Genomic DNA, 22,034 nt, shown 5'->3' on the forward strand with positions numbered 1-22,034 from the left:
TTATAATGCAGTTGGTCAAGAGGTGTCCGGGACCATTCACCTGCCCGCTGCAGCTCGGGTAGGGCGCCCAGGGTTGGGGAGGAACAGTAGAGGTGTTTGTTGTGGTGGTTGGTTATACCTTACTGCGCAACAGCCCCCCCGACTGGTGCTCAGGCGTACTGCACTCTGAGGAGTTCTTGGCTTTGTCCTTGTTGGTGTTTGGCTCGTTGTCTTTGATGATGTCGTACTGACGGCAGAAGAGCGCAATCACACCTATAGACGAGAGGCAGGAAGGCCAGAGAGGGGGAGGGCAGGAGAGAGAGGGAAATGGAAGAGAGAGAGAGACAGAGAGAGAGCAGGCTGTATGAGAACATATTTCTTAGTAAGCGACAGTCATCATTCGACATGTAAGGGTAATGAAACCTTACCTCACAAGACAAACGACTGACCCCCCCCCCCCCCCAGTCACCCCCAGCGCCACAAAGACGGGCCAGATTATCTGTAGCGAGCCCATACCGTTGAAACCCATTGAACTCTAAGACCATGCGCAGGGCGGGTGGGGGTTGACCTCGTGGGGTGTAACACAGTCTCACCTGCCCACATGATCAGGACCACCACGATGATGATCAGCTCCCCAGCCCTGAGCTGTGCGCTCTGGCCCACCTCCTCCATGGTCACCTCGTCTGCAGGCAACACCACAAAGGAACAGGGACTCCTTTAGAAAGTCTGGCACTGAAGTGGGTTATTTCGTCACTGTGTAACATTCATTTGTGCAGCGATTTTACAAACGTCTCCTGAAACTAGAAATGCCCAGCTGCAGGTACTCGGCATTAAACATGACGTGTGATGGGCAGCCATTCGGAAACACAAAAGACAACGTCTTTGAGAACCATGGGAGGAGGAAAGAAGTGCTAGAGTACAAAAAAAGGTATCTTGTGTTGATGGTGGTCAACACAAAGAGTAGACACACACACACACACACACACACACACACACACACACACACGCTGAGTAAGGATTTGAACCAAAGTCGATCAAACTAGTTTGTAAGCCTCTCTTAGGGAAATGATTGGGGGATTGACCAGGAGGATTGACCCGCCATACCAGAGATAAAGAGAGAGAGAGAGGGGACTAAGTGTTGACGATAAAGAGTAAATCACAATAGTCAGAATGATCCAAGCTGATTCTAATTCTGATAGAGATCAGGACTCTGCTATAGATACTCGACACCAATGCCAACTGGGCAACAGTAAAGAAGGGAAACGGCATGGATTGAGTGTGTCTGTGCCTGTTTGCATGCGAATGTGCTTTGCTCATGCCCATTCGTCTTGCAAGTACTTCACAGTGGATTTCACCATGTAAGCCAGACAGAAACGTCTAGCGCAGGACTTTTGTGCTCTTATGTTGCAGAAATCAATTGCTCAATCTGTGGTCCGCTGCAACTTGTTGTAGACAGCCCTTTCTTTTTACTGAGACTCGGGAAATCAGAAGGCCCACGCGACACACTCTGCTGGCTTCAAGCACTGAGCAATTCACTCCAGCAGCCAGCGTCCGGTGGCCAGTATTAACAAATTAAAGTGCAGCAGTCCGAGACCCCAACTACACTTGCAAGCCAGCACCCTCACTGATGCATCCTCACAAATCCCCCTGATGTTGTTTGGCCCTGTGCTCCTGGAACAAAGAGAATACTTAACTTTCGATTATATTTAGATCTAAAAGTATTCTTTCGCCAATGAATGATACATCAAAGGCGATCGCATAACAAATGCAATAAAAATGTGAAAACTCTGAAGCCAGCAGTTTTTCAACATTAAGATTAAGATCTGCAAATTAGCATCTGAATAAGTTGCCCGACCTACACAACGATCAAAACAGCTTGCAAATACCTCCCACCAACGGAGAGTTGGCATTACATTTAGCCTAATGTTTAGGCCAAATACAAAACGGCTGGCAACCAAGATACTTTTGGTAACCAAACGGCTTGATAATTGAATCATTCTTATCAGCCAGATTTCACCGTGCAATGGTTATCTATTTAGAGCAGAATACAACAAGGCAGTAATATAGTTCAGACTCATAAATAGGGAACAGCAGGTTGATGAGGCAGATGGCAGAGCTGGCAATGCATAGTAAGTAGAGAAAATGGCTTCCATTTGTTGTTTTGCTTCTAACTGAAAACTTGTTTCGGAACAGAAATAGAACAATCGAACAGAAATATGAAAATTGGAATATAAGAGAAACTGATATAAAAAGCATGTTCAACCAATTGTAAATTGTTTTAGTTTATCTGTAGGCCTTTCATCCTTTTCCTTGATCCTTCAATCATTGGTTTTTCACATATTGGTTTGCTAGTTTGTAATATGTAGTAGTTTGTAATATGTGTTCGGGCTTATAACACACACACACACACACACACACACACACACACACACACACACACACACACACACACACACACACACACACACACACACACACACACACACACACATACATTTGCAAAGATGTTGCAAAACATCTGTGCAACACTGATGAGAGTATCGGGCTTAATCTGTATATATGCATTGCACTTGTTTCTTAAAGAGTGGTGGTGGTAGCGTTGCTGGTGGGTGGTCATCAGAGCCAGTGAACTGCTGCAATTCTATCTCCAACTTCCCTCAGACTAACACACAAGATTCTTGCAAAGTGCCAGCTGTCAGCGAATGAGCAGCATAACTCAGCAGCCTCGAAGCTTTCCCCTCCAGAAAGCTCCATGCCTCCACTACATTACCGGGGAGTAGGCTGTCGTTCACCATCTCGGCCGTGTCATAACAGCCGTGCCGCTGTCATTTTCCTCCCTTCTCTTCCCTGCACTGGCCTCCCTGGGTGTGGAGTCTGTTTATCGGGACGTTTGCTAATGCGATATCCCATCCATTTCTTTTTGTGGCATGTATTTTCTACTCGGAGAGCAGAAAATAGTAGTAGTGTCCTGAGACGTTGTTTGCATCTCTCTTTGTTTTATTGGCTATTTAAATATGAGTTAGTTAGATAGTAGAGACAGAGAGCGAGAGAGACAGAGATAGACAGAGAGAGAAGTGGAGTGTCTACTTATTTGTTTTAGGTTCAGCGAGCTGGACTGTAAATCATCTGCCATTTAGCCAGAGGAAATAAATAAGAATGCCAGACTCACATATACCAGCAACGGCCAATCAAATCCCTCTCGTTCAACAAGGCTATTGATTTTTGAAAAACTGGAAGTCTGAAGAAAGATATGCACGGCTAGGTCCGTGCACACACGGTCATTTACCACGGGCTATTCGAAAAAAAGAAGCGTGTGGGGGGAATCCCTCAGAGAGGCGCATCGATACACGGCCAGGAGCGGTGCACAGCCGCCCTCCTGCGCCACCCTGTTCCCCACGTCCCGGCCTCCGCTACGGACAGCAGGGGCGAGCCCCGGAAGCGTTCTGTTGTGAAATTCCATTTCACGCTTTAGGTCCTTGTTGATTTTTTATTGTTTTATTTCTTTTTTTCCCCCGATAAGCACTTTGTAAGTCTCTCCGAAAGCCAGCACTACCCTATTCCCCTCGGCCGGCTGAGGGCCAAGAGCGCGCCAGCAATCTCCTTTTCCTCCGGTTTCCTTTATTGGAGGGTTTGCACGCGAGGTTCGAACAGTGAGCAATGGATACTTGCAGGAATGCAATCGCTGCACATTCAGGGCCTATACCTACAGGGTGACAGGATCAGCTAGTGGTTAGGGGGCTGTGGGACTCCCAGCCTCTGAAAGGCTCTGAATTCAAAACGCCAATGTCCTTTCTCCGCCTTCCTCGGGCTCAAGGCCTCACCAGCATCAACATGACTGGCTTTTTTTTTTTTTTACAGACGGCTGGGGTCGGCTTAGCTCTGGAGGTAGGGTTGACTTGGAATCCGGAAGGTTGCTAGTTCGAACCCCCGGCTGCTCCTCGCTGAGTGTCAAGGTGTCCCTGAGCGAGACACCTGACGCCACTGCTCCAGACGCGCTGGCCGTCAGCCTGCGTGGTCGACACCGTCGTCGGTGTGTGAATGTGTGTGTGAACCGCTGCAGGTGGCTTTGGGATAAGAGCGTCTGCCTGATGCCCTGAATGTAATGGTTATTCAGTCAAAGATGAATATCGTGCATTGGATCAAAGTGTTTGCTGTCTGAAAAGCAAACAATATGTATCTACCGTGCGTAGACGTCTTACCGTTACTCTCGGAGGCCAGCGTCTCGGCCTCTTTGGGCGTCCGAAAGTTCAGGGGTTTGCTCTGCGGACTGGGCCCCAGCATGCCGATGGACTGGACGTGCACAATGTAGTCTGTCTCCTCCTCCAAGTCCCATAGTGCACAGGAGTTTGTGGTGGTGTTCACTTCCTGGATGAAGCGCAGCATGCGTCCATATTTCTTCTGTTGGAGAACAGAAAGACAGCGAGCGAGAAAGAAAGAGATTACAGGTTACATTACACAAGGAGGGCTTCCTGCACGCCCTAATATAGAAACCGATTATTAGGTTGGTGCTTGCACACTACTCCAACAAACCTAGCCTGGGAACCAGATAAATCTGCCAGCTCATGTTTCATGTACTCTGGTTCCCCTCCTATTCAGACAGACTTCCAGCTGTTTGATACGGTTTGATACGATATGCTGCACGTTTTGTTTTTCTCTGATTGGGTGTTAGGGTTACATTTTCCTGTGGACCTATCTTTGAATGTGCTGTGCTCTGCAGAATGGTACTCCTAAATGAGGTAAAGATAACCATTATGCTGCAGATGTTCAGTGCAGATGTTTCAATGTTGAAAAGAGAAGAGCCAACAGCTATATTTTGACCCTGCGTTTCACAGTATTGCAGGCTATGCGGTCACTACAGTGAATGCAACAGATGGTTTGTGGTTGATTTGAATGGAGAGATCCACCCAACATAGCGTTCCAGAGCCCTAACTGTTCAGCAAAGGGCTTCATCTGTCTTACATTTAATTCACGTTGGCATGGAAATGTATGCGATGAAGACGTATAGATGTATAGATGAAGATGTAGGATGTTAAAAAGGGGGCCTTTCCGCCATGGCTCTGAAGCAGACTGTCGGCTGCTGGACTAACCCAGCATCAGCCCCTTCCGATCACGACGTCGGAACATCATTCACGTAGGTGGGCATTCCCATGCACAGAAATGTTTTTGTCTGTGTGTGTGTGTGTGTGTGTGTGGGGGGGGGGGGGGATCTGCGCATGTACACAAGAATAGGAAGAAGTATCAATTATTTCTCTTTCACACAGCTGTCATCCTCCACCAACACTTGTCAGAGCGAGGGGACGCACAGCGTCGCCGAGGCATCGCCTGTCACTTCTCATAATACGAGACGACACACGATGAGAGAGAGAGGGAGAGAGAGAGAGAGGGAGGGAGAGGGATAGAGAGGGGGAGGGAGAGAGAGAGGGAGACACACACAGAATGACAGACAGACATTTTGGCCGAAAACTAGTGACGAATTATAATTATTTCCATTGGTGTTTATTGGTACCTTCAACAAACTTGTGTGCGTGTGTGTGCTTGCGCGGGTGCGTGCGTGTTTGACCGTCAGTACCTGCTGTGTGATAGCGAAGCCGATGGCAAAGTCTGCCTCTGGGATGTCCCATGTCACCACGGCAGAGTTGGCCTTCAGATCCCTGAGGGTCACATTGAAGGGAGCAGCTAAGCTGTCTGCACAGAGAGAGAGAGAGGAATGTAGAAGAGAGAGAGAAAAGACTTGTTCAGCATCGATCTCCATAGGCAGTAAAATACATTTAACCTGCTTCCATTCTCTAAAAAAACAAAACAATGAAAGAATTCCACATGGACTATCAATTAATGGATGTCCAAAAGGATATGTAACCACAACACATCACACCAAACCATTCAACAACACACATCCACACCACACCACACCTGAGAGGCCTAGTCTGTCAGGTCATTAGATCAGACAAGCAGACAGACAGGCATACATGTTCTGGGTCGCTAATGAAACATGAGGATGAGTCATGACAACCTCCTTCGTGTGGTTTGACTTTGATTGGTGTTCATTATTGTTTGTGTTCAGATACTGCTCCAGTATAATGTGTTGTCAGGCGTTGGCTATGCAAATGTTAATGTTTGTCATGATAATTAAGCTGCCTTGTTCCAATTAGATTTAAATTTGAATGAGAGCGAGATGCAGGGAGGGAGATGGTGGAAAGAGGGTTAGAGAGAAAGAGAGGGACTGAAATAGAGAGGGAGAGACACTAAGACAAAGAGAGAACATAGATGCAAGGGATGAAAATATGTTTTTATTCTACTTGGTGCAGCACCAATTAATTAATAATAAAGTTCGAAGTACGTTCACAATCTGAGTCGCAGTTGAGGAAAGGGCCACCAGCAGTCCTCATTCAGACAGATGAGAGACAGAAACACCGAGCATGGGACCAGATCCAAACCCATTACGAGACGTAGCCCCACTGACACAGGGAAATAAAACCCCAACTCCAAGCGCTACAATGGTGTAGCCTGTGGATCAGCTGACACCACAATATACAGCATGAGCAGCGATGAAATCTTCACAGACAGACTGTAATGTGCTGTCATAAATCCTGCTCTCTCTGTCTCTTTGTCTCTCTGTGTCTCTCTCCATTACTCTCGCTCTCTCTCTCTCTCTCTCTCTCTCTCTCTCTCTCTCTCTCTCTCTCTCTCTCTCTCTCTCTCTCTCTCTCTCTCCTCTCTCTCTTCTTTCTCGCTGGATTACTCAGTCCTGCTGTGTCTTCTGCATGTATTGCATACCTTCTAGGGAAGAGAACTCTGCTAACCTTGAGGCCAACTGACTTTTAATCTCATGTATTGACTAGACATTAAACGTTTCAGAAGAACATGGGTGAATAGATTCATATGTATATATAATTGAATGCGTTCAATATCAATTTGGTTTTGTGCATCCGGTGAATATTAGCGAACAGGAAATTACGCGGGTAAATCAGGCTTAATGTTGATGTGTGATCATAGAGAGTCCATACCACACCTCTCTATTAGTGTGTGCTATGAGCGTGGGGGATTCTACTCCATGTGACTACAGATTTATAAGGGCCATGAGGTCTACTGAGTAGTAATAACTAGCAGTAATTAATTGAGTGTGTGTCTGCGTGCGTGCGTGTGTGCCAAAAATAATTCTGGGATTATCTTTTCTGCGCTGCACGAGTCTGCAACTACAGGTGTCAATTATCAACACACACACACACACACACACACACACACACACACACACACACACACACACACACACACACACACACACACACACAAACAACACATGGATGAATAAACATGCACGGCATGCATTATAGAAGAGGAGATGAACATGGGTCAGGAGGCTAGTTTTACTAATATGCACTTTCCGAACCACGCAAAGTAATCTACACATAATGCCCCCATATTAACCCATTTATAACAGGGTGTTTGCTGGGAGCAGTTGTGGTTAGTTAGGGTTAAGTGGGGTAATGTGGGGCACCTCTGCCCCTCGACGTGAAGCGAGACTCGAGCTAGCAAGCCTTCTCTATGGGCAGCTCCTGCTCCTCTGTGGTTGTACGTGTGGATGGGACTTGTCTCTTTGGGTCCGGACAGTCGATCTTGAGAAAGCGTACGAGCTAGCTTTCTGTACATGTTCAAAGGCCGGGTTTTAAGGGGAGTGGGAGGAGAAGGAACATCCGTTTGGTTCCCCTTCATCTCTGAACCGTAACTGAAATGTGCTTTATTCATGTCAGACTACAGCTGCTTTTGGTTTTCGTCTGACCGGGTCGCTAATGGATTGGCTTGTTTTGTACAACGAACCATCGCTTGAAGTGCAAATAGGTACACCCCCCCCCCCCCCCCAACACCCTATTTAAATATGCACCCAAGTCAACCTTACCCATGCTGACCTCACCGGCGTATACCGCATGCACTGTATAACTCACACATCCCTAGCCACATGTCTAGAGAGAGGTTAGCACAGGAGGCGATTATAGATGCAGGATGGCGATGCAGGATAACGTCGCCGTTGGTGACGTTCTGATGAACGCATCGGCAGATGCGAGATGACAGGAAGGAAACCAGCTGAAGCTCGTCGCCACCGGTGCTGTCTTCCTGCATCTGCTCTCTATCTGGGGGGGCTGGTCTCTATCTGGGGGTCTCTCTCTCTGTCTCTGTCGCTCTCTGTCTCTCTCTCTCTGTCTGTCTGTCTCTCTCTCTCTCTCTTCTGAAGCGTGTCATCCTGTGCCTCTAATAAACACAAACAACAACCACCAAACGCAGAGTGGCGGCAAACGTTTACGCCTCCTCGCCCCGAGGGGAAAGTGTTTGTGTCGTTCTTCCGACACAAACACTCATCTCTGCTTGTGGCGCACATCGACACCCCAAGACTCAGTTTAAGTTTAAGTCAACACTTCCAGGCAACAAGTACGTGCCAAGACGAAAGATCCCTTCATCTGTGGTCCTCAGTCGGTCGAGTTTGAACGTGGAGGTGAAGCCGGTTTATGAAGGAGGATGATTGGATATTGAGGAGCGAGGGGGGCCCCAGACAACAAGGCACACAGCTATAGAAAGTAAACACGTATCCACTGAGAAGGTGTAGTTCGGACACAGCCGTGATAATTGTGTCCGCCCGTCTCAGTTTGAACCCTGCTGGCGAGGTGAATTGAGTGGAATGGAAGGATTTAGAGGCAGACAGAGATAAGGTAGATTGACAGGAGTTAATTCTCAGCCAAACCCTCCCACACACACACACACACACACACACACACACACACACACACCCATGCACACAAAGTGTCCCTCCGTTTTCTATAAAATAAAAATTGGTAGCACTTTAGAAGAAACTAAAACTTTGAAGCATTAATAAGAGTAAATAGTGAATAATCAGTTATAAAGAAATCATTAGTAAGTCATTCGTAATATTTTATAAATGATTAATTAGATAATTGAATAATTGTTGATAAGATTGTGTGTGATGCGTAGGTTCATGATTTAGAAACTATTTAAAATGTGGTAATAATGCTTAATAAACACTGTGCAGTGTTTAACTTAGTGGCAGCTAGCGGAAACGACTTGGCAGAAATGTCACCTAATATTCAAAAGTCCTGCTAGTCAGCAGTATTATGTACCTCTACTTCATTAATGCTTAAAATATGCACTCATTTTAAAGTCCTAATAACAAGCAACTTCCCGTTCTGTGCCCTATTGTCCCAGAGTTTGAAGTGACTATTCTCTTTTTGTCGCTCCTTTCGCTGTGTGTATAGAGCGGTGTTGGGGTGTGTGTGTGTGTGTGTGTGCGTGTGTGTGTGTGTGTGTGTGTGTGTGTGTGTGTGTGTGTGTGTGTGTGTGTGTGTGTGTGTGTGTGTGTGTGTGTGTGTGTGTGTGTGTGTGTGTGAGAGTCTTTGTGTGTGAGAGTCTTTGTGTGTGTGTCTACTTGTGGGACAGCAGGCTGGTAAGCCATGACTGGCATACCTCACGTACCCTTTCACCTGAGTGAGGGGGTTTAATGAAAAACCACACAGATGTCTTCATAAACTCTCTCTCTCTCTCTCTCTCTCTCTCTCTCTCTCTCTCTCTCTCTCTCTCTCTCTCTCTCTCTCTCTCTCTCTCTCTCTCTCTCTCTCAATCACTTACTCACTCACTCACTTATTCACTCATTCACTCTCTACTGACAAAGATAAATTGGCTTAAGCACATTGTGTGTGTGTTTATGTGTGATTATGTGTGTGTCTGTTTCTGCGTGTGTGCGTATGCGTTTTTGTCAGCGAAGCCATCAAAGTGACAGCTAGTTGTCTGGTCCATACTGGGTGCGGTCACAGGTGAAGGCTTCCTAATGTCCATGCCATCACAGTACTCACAGGAAGGCAGTCTGTGTTAGGGTGTGTGTGTGTGTGTGTGTGTGTGTGTGTGTGTGTGTGTGTGTGTGTGTGTGTGTGTGTGTGTGTGTGTGTCTGTGTGTGTGTGTGTGTGTGTGTGTGTGTGTGTGTGTGTGTGTGTGTGTGTCTGTGTGTGTGTGTGTGTGTGTGTGTGTGTGTGTGTGTGTGTGTGAGAGAGTAGTGTGGGTTTGCATGCATGCACATACACGTGGGCCACAAATACAGTGACAGAGTGTAAACAAATACGTTGGCTTCATAGATATGACACCTGCTGACGAGGTGAACAGAGTGGAGTGGAGGGATTTAGAGACAAAACAGGGATAAGGTAGACTGACGGGGGTTCATTCTTTGCCAAACCCTCCCACACACACACATGCATGCATGCACTCACACAGACACAGATATAGTCTCCCTCCATTTTCTATGGAAGAAAAATAGGTAGCACTTTAGATTAACTGAATTACTGCTTTAGAATAAGTTTTAGCGTTATCGTGCAAAAAAAACGTGTGCCTTAATCAAAACAGCTTATTATTAGTGAGGGAAGTTTATGCTCTGGGGCCGGGCTCTGCTTTTCCTTTGTTTCGCTTCATATTTTCATCTCTGACTCCTTCTCTATCTCTATCTTTCTCCTCTCTGCAAATCTCCTCCTGGCACACACTACCTGGAGGTCAAGGCCGTTGGTTAAGCTGTCCTGGTTGAGCCCCCAGAAACACATGAGCTTCCCTTTCACTCTTGTCTCCGACCAAAGGGCAGCTGCTTCTCCTCATCCTCTTCCTCCTCCTCCTCCTCCTCCACCACCACACTGACTCCTGACCCCTTTGATTCCCCACTCTCTCCTCTGGGCCCGCTGAACTCAGTCCACTTTGGACTTTACTTCACATCTTTGGTCAAGGTGAAGGGAGGCAGGCTGGCAGCAAGGGCAGAGAAAAAGAAAAACTTTTTGGCCAAAGGTTCCCCACAGCTGGTCTGCACCACATGTATTAATGGAAAGAAAATGAAAGTTGCCCATCAGATTTATTGGAAAAACGACAGCGACAAAACCTCCTTACATTTCTTGAATCCTTAGTCGGCACTCGATAGTTTGAAGATCAATCCTCTTTTGTCTGGAGAACTTTTTGTCTGATTCTTTTCTTTAGCTTTTTCCCACGGCCACCAGTGGTTCAAATGCAGTCGTTTTATGGATCCGTGCAGACTGCTCCTCTGTGTTTAGCAAAGCTAATTTGCGGCGGCTCTGTTTTGCTTTGCGGGGAACACTTGCTGAACATGGCAGCAGTCACATTTTCTTATTCTCTGTAAAGCGGTTCTACATTTCTTTGTGTAATTATCCATGCGTACTAGTACTACAAAGTGAAGTCTCTGCACACCAAACGCATACTACGTGTGTTTCCACGCATGTCTATTGCGAGAGTGCACATTTGCAAAGAAGACATTGCCGAACAGAAACAAATGCCCTTTTAGCGAGGGGGGAAATCAAATGAGACAGCGATCGCGGTTGTGCGTGACGCGTGGCGGGGGAGAAAGTGACTATACATTAGCACTTGTTCATTAGCACTGTGTAATGTGTGGCACACATAATGTGTGCCACGATTGAGCCATCAGGATGTGGAGCTGATGTGTAGTTTGCTCTTGCATGTGAGAACGGAGACCTTGACACGTGGCCTCGTCCTTGCAGACACACTCTAATACTCTCTCTCTCTTCCGCTTAGTGCGTGCCCACAGAGCAGTTAAGGAGGAGCAAGGGAAAGGTGCTCCGTTGGGAAATTTAACATTTGAAGTTAATGCTTCCCAATGGGCACTTAAGGCAGCTGTTAAAAGATTCAAAAGATTGCCATATGAAGTGTGCATGTGTATAGTAAGTCACAAAGTAACGCCGAATAACGCTAGTGATACTCCTGCTTGTCACCGTGGTGCATTAGAGAGCGATCTATAGACTTTGTAGACGCTGAGAGTATATTCAGCTTCAGCTATTTGAATACCTTGACTCCCCATGTGATTGACACAGGTTCATTTGAATTGCAATGTTGAGAAGGGAACAAAAGAGGGAGAATTACGAGCCGCTGTCAATTATATCCTGCTCCTTTATAGACTGGATCTGCGCCTCAATCGCAGACAAAATGTCTGCCTCGCGGCGCTTTCCCCACAAACTTTCGTCCTTTTTTTACTTTCGTTTTTTTTTCTCCGCTTCAAAATCAATGTATTGCTATTCTTGGAACTGGTGTGGGATTTTTGCTTCAACCAGCCCCCCCTCCACACACACACACACACACACACACACACACACACACACACACACACACACACACACACACACACACACACACACACACACACACATACACGTATACCTATAACCTAAACCCACCGACTCACCATAAACCTCACCCTGGATCCATCTCTCTAGCTCTCACTTTCTGTTATAAGTTGTTCTCCTTTTAGATGTATTTACGTCACACTGGCAGAACAGCAGGACTCTGGTGCTGGCACTCACCACAAGAAGCTGAATATACATCACCAAATCAGCTCGATGCCTTGGCGCCATGTGCGAGCGGGAGGGGGGGGCAAACAAAGAGATAGAGTCGGGGTCAGAGTGAGACAGAGAGAGGTCTCCGATGGGTGCGGAGCCCAGAGTTGCCACCATATTGATTTTGTAAATATCCTGGAGAGAGAGAGAGAGAGAGAGAGAGAGAGAGAGAGAGAGAGAGAGAGAGAGAGAGAGAGAGAGAGAGAGAGAGAGAGAGAGAGAGAGAGAGAGAGAGAGAGAGAGAGAGAGAGAGAGAGAGAGAGAGAGAGGGCAGGGAGCCCAGCACCAGAACAAACCCACTTTCTGGGCACTGATGAGAGGGGAGGTATGCCCTCCGTTCCTGCCTGTGGGGGCCCTCCTCCACACCTTCCCGAGGGGGGTTCCCCTTCAAGGCCTTCCACCAGAGGGGACCCGCCCTCTGCCTGGCCTTCCACCAGAGGGGACCCGCCCTCTACCTGGCCTTCCACCAGAGGGGACCCGCCCCCTACCTGGCCTTCCACCAGAGGGGACCCGCCCTCCACCTGGCCTTCCACCAGAGGGGACCCACCCTCGACCACCAGAGGGGACCCACCCTCGACCTGGCCTTCCACTAGAGGGGATCCGCCCTCTACCTCTCCTTCCTCCAGAGGGGACCCGCCCTCTACCTCTCCTTCCTCCAGAGGGGACCCGCCCTCTACCTCTCCTTCCTCCAGAGGGGACCCGCCCTCCAGCTCGCCTTCCTCCTGAGGGACTGAGCCCTCATCGTCCTTGCCGCCGGCCTCCTGAAGGGTTCCGCCTTCACTCTGCCTCTGCTTGCCCCCCAGGCCGTCCGCCTGAGGCTCCCTGCCATGCCCTGGGGCAGTTTTCTGGCCGCCCGCCTGACGTCCCTCGGCTCTGCCCCAGTCCATTTTTTTTTTTTTTATTCCCCCCTCCTGGCGCCCCTCCACCCACCCGTTTTGGGTTTGACTTTCTTCGTTGTTTTGCTTGTCGTGGGTCGCCTGGGAGTCGACCCTTAAGGGGGGGGTACTGTCAGGGTGTGTGTGTGTTTCCCTGTGTTTCCCTCCTGTGTTGATTACTGTTCCCTCCCCTAATGTGTCTCAGCTGTTCCTCGTTGTGTTTGTTATTTAAGCCCTCGTCTTTCCTTTGTTCCTTGTGCTGTCATTGTGGTTGTTAGTCCTGCGTGTTCCGTGTTCCCTGTTGTCTCCCGAGTTCCCTGTTGTCTCCCGAGTTCCCTGATTCCTGTGCCTTAGCCTTTAGGCGAGAATAAAGTGCCGTTTTCCTGAAACCGTCTGCGTCTGGGTCCTACCTGCCTGCCTGCACCTCTGTGATGTATTTAAAAAAGAGACTAGATTAAAACAAAAAAAGGCTCAAAACATGCCACTGTATATGTAATGGTTCTACAATATATGAAGGTGTCACGTAATTAATGAAACTACGGAAAAAATGTCACGATACTCTTCTACATGCACCTGTGAGATGCACCTGCAGTCAGTCGCCGGCCGAAATTGACGTTTTATACATTATTTCTATTTAAATGTTTTTTTTTTTTAAAGATACATCTGTATTATGAATCTGACTGACTGGCTAGCTAACCTTTCTTTCATTCGCCAGCCTGCATCAGGGCAAGCTGTCAGTGTGTCTGTGGTCAAGCAGTTTGTCCGGGCTGACATCTGGACAGATGATGTGTTTCTCCTCAAGGAGCACATTCAGGACACACAATTTGGCATTGAAAACCACCACTTTGCACTGTTGTCCTTGGTTGTGTCTGTATTTCACAAGATCAGGCTGCACCACAATGCAAAACTGAGCACGCTGCAATTACAGACTGGCAACAGTCGAAAAAAGCTCAGCAAGACAATACTTTTTAAAGGGTTCTAGCCTAGATTCAATTATTATATTATATCATATATTGTGTGAAATTATATATTGTGTCAATTGCACTGCATAGATGTGAAAATGTTATGAGCATGATTGTATATTATGTCAAATTGTACAAATGTACAAATATATATATATATATATACTTAAAATATATTGTATTGTTTCACATATTATATATATGTTATTCAATTGCACATTATACTGAGTCATTATATTATATTGTATTATATATATGTTATTCAATTGCACATTATACTGAGTCATTATATTGTATTATATATATGTTATTCAATTGCACATTATACTGAGTCATTATATTATATTGTATTATATATATGTTATTTATATTACAGTTCAACTATTGAGATGTGTATGTATATATTGAGATGTGTATATTTTTACTGCTATAGAAATATATAGCTTTTTTTGGTAATGTTCATTTGTGAAATAAATGTGTATTGCCAATTGCACTGTTCAAGGTTTCTTAATGCACATACTTGAAAAGGAACTATTAAACTATGAAAAACACACTGACTGCCAGTTTCTCACTATTTGATGTATGCTCTTTCTCTTAATGATGGTCAATACGTAGTAACTAAAGAAGCACTATTTCGATAGTTTATAGATCTTCTCAGTATTTTCCAAGTGCACGGGCTGTGCAAGAAAAGTGAGCGTTTATCATAGACCCATGCACATGTAGGCTATGACTGGCGATTTAACTAGCGAGATTCAAAGTAACGTGGAGGCAAATCTTTTTCACACACTTCACGTAGAGCATAAACCCTTGAATACTCCATGAAATTGGTTGCGAAATGTAAAAGGTTATCGTGATTTTTATCCAGATAAACCGCAGCTCCTGGCAACTTGCGCTTGTTTGACACGTCTGACAGACCTCTGGCTTCAGAGAGCTCCCGTACCAATATGGCGGCGACGCGTTTCGCCGAGGCAACGGGCTGAAGCAGTGGAGGCGGCGTCTACCTATATGATGTCTATGGGGACGACGACACGATTGTAGGGGGGGGGGGGGGGGGGGGGGGGGGGGGGAACACGTTAGTTGAAGGGGGGGGAAGACACGTTTGTAGGGGGGAGGGGGGGCACGCTCGACAACGAGAGTTGGTTTTTATTGAACGCTCGACAACGAGAGTTGGTTTTTATTGAACGAGACTTCAACACGGAACAGCTGCACGAAACGATGGTCACGTCACTCTCGGTGACGGTGTCGACAACAATGAACACACGAACAATGTTAATAGAACAACACACAACCACATAACATCCCGAACCCATTAACCCCACTTAATCCTAACAACAAAACAAGTTAACAAAAGCCCCATTTGTCAACTGACAACCCCAATTCCCAGAAGCCCCCGCGGCTCCGGAACACGGCGTAGCTTATATTAATCTTTATTATCTGAATGGGAAATGCAATATTTTTGTTCTTTCTGATTAGCTCTTAATTTAGATCACCTGTCACGCACCGCTTTATTAAAGGTGAACACAATGGGGTTTGGTTTACTTTTCGCATCGGCCTGTGTCAATCGAGGTTGAGTTTATTGAGGGTTGAACGTTTTCGATCTAGATTGCAGATCACTATTGCCACTTTATACAAACTGAAAGTATGCGTTGTTGCGTGTTTGTTTTTGTGGGCATTTGACTGAACAGCCCAGACAAATATTGCTACCAACATGGCACTTCGAAACAGACCACCGCAGTGAGTAAAAGTTATTTTCCTTTATTAAATGTTGACGTTTTTGGGCTGTCTCCTCAGACACAAGCCATCAGTATCCCTGCTCTTTGCACCTTGACATGCATGTCGACGCTGTTTGTTAACCTAGCTTTGCTGATTTGTATCTTGTGATGTGTGTGTGTGTTTTTCTTAACAGGTGTTAGATGACTGACAAGATCTATGGGGGGGCCCCCTTTGGGCCCCCCCATACCAACTTAGTCTTCAAAGGAATCTAGTGCCATGGGAATCCAGTGTCTTCAAAACATCCTCGGAATACATGTGTATGAATGGTCCACCGAAGGGTTGATCTGGAAGCCACCACGGTCCACGCAGTAATCTGCTGCGTGGGCCGTAGTGGCTTCCAGAGCCATCTTTCGGTCTTGGTCAGGATTTGTTACAGTTGCCATTCAATGTAGCAGGCTACGGGTTTCTGAAGAAGCCTGCTTTACGTAGCATTGGAGTACAAATATTGTGCAAAATGCTCATGTAATTGCACTAGCACTAGTAACCTGTAGATTAGCTTAGTTTAACGTCATTCCGTGCGGTCTCTGTCAAATGTGTGGCTTACTTTAAGTCCACATGGCCCTCTGGTAAACCACGTTGGAACACCCCTGGACAAGGTGATTAGTCACTGGGTGTGTGCTAAAGTTTTGCTCCATTTTTCACTAGTTGGTTAAGGTTTGGTAGAATTGTTTGGATGCTAGCGACGTGATGGCGTATGTACAAGAGCCTACCGTGGCCAGGCCACAGTTGCGACGGTCACGGCCAGATGGCCTAGTGTGAGTGCAACCTTGATTGCATTTGTATACTGTTTACCATTGGATGTTTATGCAATTTGGCTTAATTCATCCGCAGTAAAGCTGCATTTGACTATTCCAGGGTCGTTTTGTACAGGCTTTCAATTGACCATGTTGACTAGTTTGTGGGAATTTTTTATTAATTTTTTTACCCTTGCTTACAATCCAACGGTTGTGACCACTTATGCAACTGGGCTGTGAACCTTGCAATTCTAGTTGCATATTTGTACACGCAAGCTTGTCCATTTCTATCGCCATCACTAACACTAGCTTCAGCATTTCCTTGTAGGCTGTTACGTTCCTATACGGACAAATGTGAGATTTTGCGCAGCTGCGCTGTTCTGCATTCCTTTCCTCCTATAGGCTGGTTGTTCCCGCCGCGGCCTGACATCGCCTATAAAGACCGCCCAGCCCAGACTGCAAGGGCGGGGGATTCGTTCCTGGTCCCGCACGCCACCGATCGTTCATGTGTGAACTAGTTTCTCTTGCTTAGCAATTTGCGGTCCAGTGCCGTCTTTTTCCCATGTGGGAACATTATTGCTTTTCACTTCACCTTATACGTTGTTGGTTGGAGATGGTTGTTTTCACGTTTTAGGTTAGGTTGGAGCAGAGTAGATATAGGTCCCGACTAATTCACATTCCCTTCTACTTTCTGAGTAGGACAAGTTGGGTCCCCCAGAGTTAGGGTTAGTTAGGGTTTCCTTTCTGTTTTATTATCTTTCCTTTCGTTGATTTAATAACCGTCCCGCCATGTACAAGGCAGCGTCTACAAAATAAAACGTCTGTTTTCAACGCAAGTCCTGACTTTCAGTTTGTTACTCGGTCCGGGGTGTGACCCAAAGTGTGGTTCGTAACATAGGCCATTAGCTGACTTGTGTATTGGAGCGATGATTTGGGTATTTTAAGATGCTTGAAAACCTAAAATAGCAAAATGCGTGTCTGGTGTGCAAGAGCCAATTTGTTGGCTTGCAGTAGTCGAGGAGTTGCCGTAGGACGTAAGCCATCTGGAGGTTGTGGCAATGGAGGCTTGTGGTAGATCAGACGTCTTCCCAGGCAGAGCGCGCGGTCTTCTCGATCACAGGGCAATCTTTAGAGGCAATCGTCTTCTCACTCCTCTCTCTTCAAGACGGTGTCACGGTACCAAATGTTAGATTTCAGCTTATTTCTAAACTGTTCGGACAGACTCTGCGTTGTGTATTTTCAGTCGTAGTAGTAATTCTTGAAGTCGAAATCAAACCCTCTTCTCGTCAAACCAAAGGGTTGGGGCGAGTATAATACAAAAAGGAGATATATGAATAACACGAAAACAGACGCACTCTCAGCACTGATGAGGCATCTGGCCCTGGCCATGTCCCGGAGGACCAGGGGCCCGTTTCAGAAAGCAGGTTTAGTGAAAACTCTGAGTTAGTTAACCCTGAGATGAGGGAAACTCTGGTTTTTCAGTTTCACAAAGCCAGTTCAGCTTTACTCTGAGTCAGTTACCCTGGCAACATACTCCGTGAACCTAACCTGCTCGCTGGCAGGTTTTCTTCAACTAACCCCGAGTTTCTCCTGCTCTTAAGTTAAAGCCTGCAGACTGAAGGCAGTGGCAGACATGGCGTGTCCTTTTATTGAAGAGCCAGTTGATGTTGAGGCGCAGATACTTGGATGTTTTATCATTCCCTGATGAGTAGCTACCTGTTTGAGCGTTTCCGTTTCTCTGCATCATCAATAATTTATATAAACAATATTCTCAGCCCTCACATCACTCACATGACGCATCGTGGACACGCTCAGTTCCGAGCAAATTCTTTGTATTGCACTTCGTTTTTTTGCCAACGGCAGTGTTTTGTATAACGTCGGTGATGCAGAGCATGTGTCCAAGGAAACTGTCTGTCGGGCTGTCCGAAATGTGACACTTGCACTGAAACGGCTACTATGCACGTTTGTAGTGTTCCCAAGTCACAGACCCACCAGACTTCTCAAAGAAGAGTTCCACAGAATTGCAGGTATCAGTCTAAGCAGTAATTCATTTATGTCATAAAGCTTTGAGACTTGAAGCACTAATCAGTCAATTTGATATATTTTAGGGTTTCCAGGTGTGATTGGCTGCATAGATGGCACTCGCATTCCTATCATAGCTCCTTCAATAAATGAAGGAGATTATGTGAATAGGAAATCTGTCCACAGCATTAATGTACAGGTAGGCCTAAATAGTAGCCTTTAACATTCCAAATGAAATATGCTTCACTATACAGCTAATTACTGTTCTCCACTGTGAAGATCATATGTGACGCAGCCCACATGATAAATAATGTGGAAGCGGCCTGGGTCTGTGTATGACTCACGAATGTTTCGTGAGTCTACACTGAGTGCCAGATTTGCCCGTGGTGAGTTTATATATATATAGTTTATATATCCAGTATATAGTTATATCCTATGATCAATATTTTGTTTCCTCCTATTACAACTGAAACAATAAAGTGTATCTTGTATTATCATAGGAGAGTTTGATGGTTATCTACTCGGAGACAGAGGGTACCCCTGCCAGCGCTATCTGCTGACCCCTTACCCTGACCCTTGCCCACAGCAACACTACAACTTGGCTCACTGCAGGACACGAGCCAGAGTGGAGATGACCATCGGCATACTCAAGGCCCGGTTCCAGTGCCTTCGTAGGCTCAGGGTCACCCCGGAAAGGGCTTGTGACATTATAGTGGCATGTTTGGTTCTCCACAACATTGCCACTATTAGAGGAGAACAAGGTCCTACTCTTTCCCCCAATGATCCAGATAATAATCCTGACCCCCCTGCTGATGCACGAGATGGAAGAGCTGTTAGAGACATGATATGCTTCAATCATTTCTAACTGACTCTGCCTTTTTTCTGTTGGCTATAATGGAGGTCAAATTTTAAGATAACCAGAAAACACAAATTTGGAGACTTGTATGTATTAAAGGCATTTAGGTGTTGCTTTCATATAGACAATTTTAAATACTGGCAGTGTTGGGATTTTTCTTTGTTTAGCAGATTTCCCTAATTACTTAAATATATCTATCACATGTTGAATGCAGCCACTAAATGCTGTTTAATGAGGGCAGGCTAAACAACATCACAATTGCTTGTACCTAAATTATACCTTATCTGTTTGAACTACATTTTTATATTTCATTTTTAGTTGCAGCCAAGTCCGTTTGGGGCCTGTTGGGTTGCACCTGTGCGCACAAACACACATATGGAATATAATTGTTGAATAAGTGGAACGTTCAAGAGAAAACATTTTCTTTTTCTCAAATACTCTGACTCGGTCAGCTATTTTTTTTCCACGCGAGCTCCCGCTTTTTGGCTGCTGCCATAGTATTGCTTTTTAGTAAAAAGATATGCTCGCTTTCTGCATATGCAGTCATTAAGATTTGCAACTCCGCTGGGGAGAAGTAGGAGGATCGAGGCTTGTTAGTACTTGTTGCCATGGTGAATCATGTTATCTGTGTTCCATTGATGAGGGCTTTTTATATCCTCATGCACGAGCTTCACTCAGAGTTACCTTGACTCAGAGTTGATTGAACTAAGCGTTATCACCTGTTCTGAAACTGAAAATTCTGAGTTTTACAGCTCAGAGTTGGTCAACCTAGAGTTAAGGTTTTAACTTAGTTTGTTGAACCTGCTTTCTGAAACGGGCCCCAGGTCGGTTCAACCTTGTTGAGACATAACAATGGCAGAACACCCCGTCAGTATGAGAGGCCCTGGCTTGTCCCTAGACTAGAAATGTGAACAACAGAGAGACACTAAAATACACCAACATTCTACACTGCCTATCAAAAGAGACTTCTAAAACATATCTGCTAGAACAGTTCCTATACTTTTTGTATAATTTGGTCATGCTGCAAATTTACTTTTTGTAGTTGCTCCATATTTAGTTATTTGACAGCCTCACCTGCTAGAAAAGTCTATTCAAATCGGCTAAATATAATGAACTAAATTAATAGCCATGAAATGTTGTCACTCATACTAATGGCAAATACCCTCTTTCAGTTGGTGGTTCAACACTGATGTCTCTCTAGGCTTGAGGGAGAGCGTGTAAGTAAATTACACGAATGTCCTGGAGCAATTGGGAATACACTTTTATTTAGTCTACCTGACCAGGGACATCTTTGAACTATAGGTCACCTAACCCAAACTTTTCACTCTTGTTAGGTTGTCCTTTTCTCTTGTTTTAACCCGAAAGGGCTGAAATATCAACATTTCAGGTATTCTGTTTGGTTAATGTGCAAAACTTGTGGCTTCACTAATAAAAAAAATTAACAAATGTATTTTTCTTAATGTGGTTAAACTATTTAAAGATTTGTATGCAAAATATTTCTGCTCAATTTGTGGTCAATGAAACTCTGACATTTTTTAATTTGATAAAACACAACTATGGGTTAAAGGTATTTGCTTTGGGCATCTTTTGATATTTTTAGAATCTAGCTCCATTGCCGTTAGAAATGGTGTCTCCCAGTACTGCAAAGTGCTTCCACAAGTTTAAAAAATGGGCAGAAAAGGAACTGCCAACTAAATCTATTTAACATGGGTAGAAAGTTTCCATGGAAGCTCTTGGCTGCTGGTTCCCAACACAGCTCCACTGTTAGCCTGTGACCTTGCGTTTAACTTTTTTCGACTTTTGGTGACTTTCACAAAAGAGAAATGAACTGGTTAATACAATAAACAAGACATTTCATGGTACCATTTTGAACTGTTTGTGGATATTGCATTAAATCCATATGCTTGAAACTTTTCAATAATGCATATCAACGAAACAATGGAATGAAATAAATAGTTCAAGCAATTTGTGGGACTTGGCTGCTTTTACATTATTACTCATTTTGGGGGTTATTTCAGTCTCTCCAACCTGCAGGTCGTGCGAAGAATCATGTGAATGGGAATATTCTATAAATGTCTTGATATCATCTTTCGTCTCAACACTTCTGCTGCAGCCGCTGTTGAAGCGTATGAGTCCTTTGAGACCCCCTTTGATAAAAGGGGTTCGAACAAGGTGAAGGACACCTTGTTCGTCCTCCTACGCCACCGGGAAGATATTTACATGCTTCTGATTGACTAATGAATTGATTCAACTATTCCCCCAGAAGTCTGGGGTCAAAAGGTCAAAAGGAGACGGCACCAGCCCCGTTGAAAAAAATAGAATACCACCCAACACACTCAGGCGATTAATGATATTTAAATGATTATGACCATGAAGTCTTTATTTGCATGGGTTTACATTTCGTTCTGTGTAGCATGGAAAAATCGGAGAAACACTCCCA

At 45.4% G+C, this 22,034-nt stretch overlaps 2 protein-coding genes across 4 annotated transcripts in view; one reads left to right on the plus strand and one right to left on the minus strand.

Annotated features, from left to right (window-relative positions):
* Window positions 1–22,034, minus strand: part of fndc5a (fibronectin type III domain containing 5a) — a 34,744-nt gene that overhangs the window by 3,956 nt on the left and 8,754 nt on the right. For 2 of the 3 annotated variants that reach the window (XM_060052106.1, XM_060052104.1), the window contains exons 2-5: window positions 5,549–5,664; window positions 4,179–4,377; window positions 573–662; window positions 119–252 (exon numbers count right to left, since the gene is read on the minus strand). In XM_060052106.1, the coding sequence (XP_059908089.1) occupies window positions 119–252; window positions 573–662; window positions 4,179–4,362 (408 nt within the window). In that variant the 5' untranslated portion in view covers window positions 4,363–4,377; window positions 5,549–5,664. Of the gene's footprint in view, window positions 1–112; window positions 253–572; window positions 663–4,178; window positions 4,378–5,548; window positions 5,665–22,034 lie in introns of those variants that run through there. The other variant, XM_060052105.1, reaches the window with a different exon arrangement.
* Window positions 18,120–19,053, plus strand: LOC132457766 (putative nuclease HARBI1). The gene is given in 4 exon segments (XM_060052101.1): window positions 18,120–18,410; window positions 18,413–18,527; window positions 18,529–18,743; window positions 18,825–19,053. Coding segments are annotated over 4 exon segments (528 nt in total). The 5' UTR covers window positions 18,120–18,349; the 3' UTR covers window positions 18,962–19,053.

Source organism: Gadus macrocephalus, chromosome 5 (assembly GCF_031168955.1).
Source record: "Gadus macrocephalus chromosome 5, ASM3116895v1".
Taxonomy (NCBI): domain Eukaryota; kingdom Metazoa; phylum Chordata; class Actinopteri; order Gadiformes; family Gadidae; genus Gadus; species Gadus macrocephalus.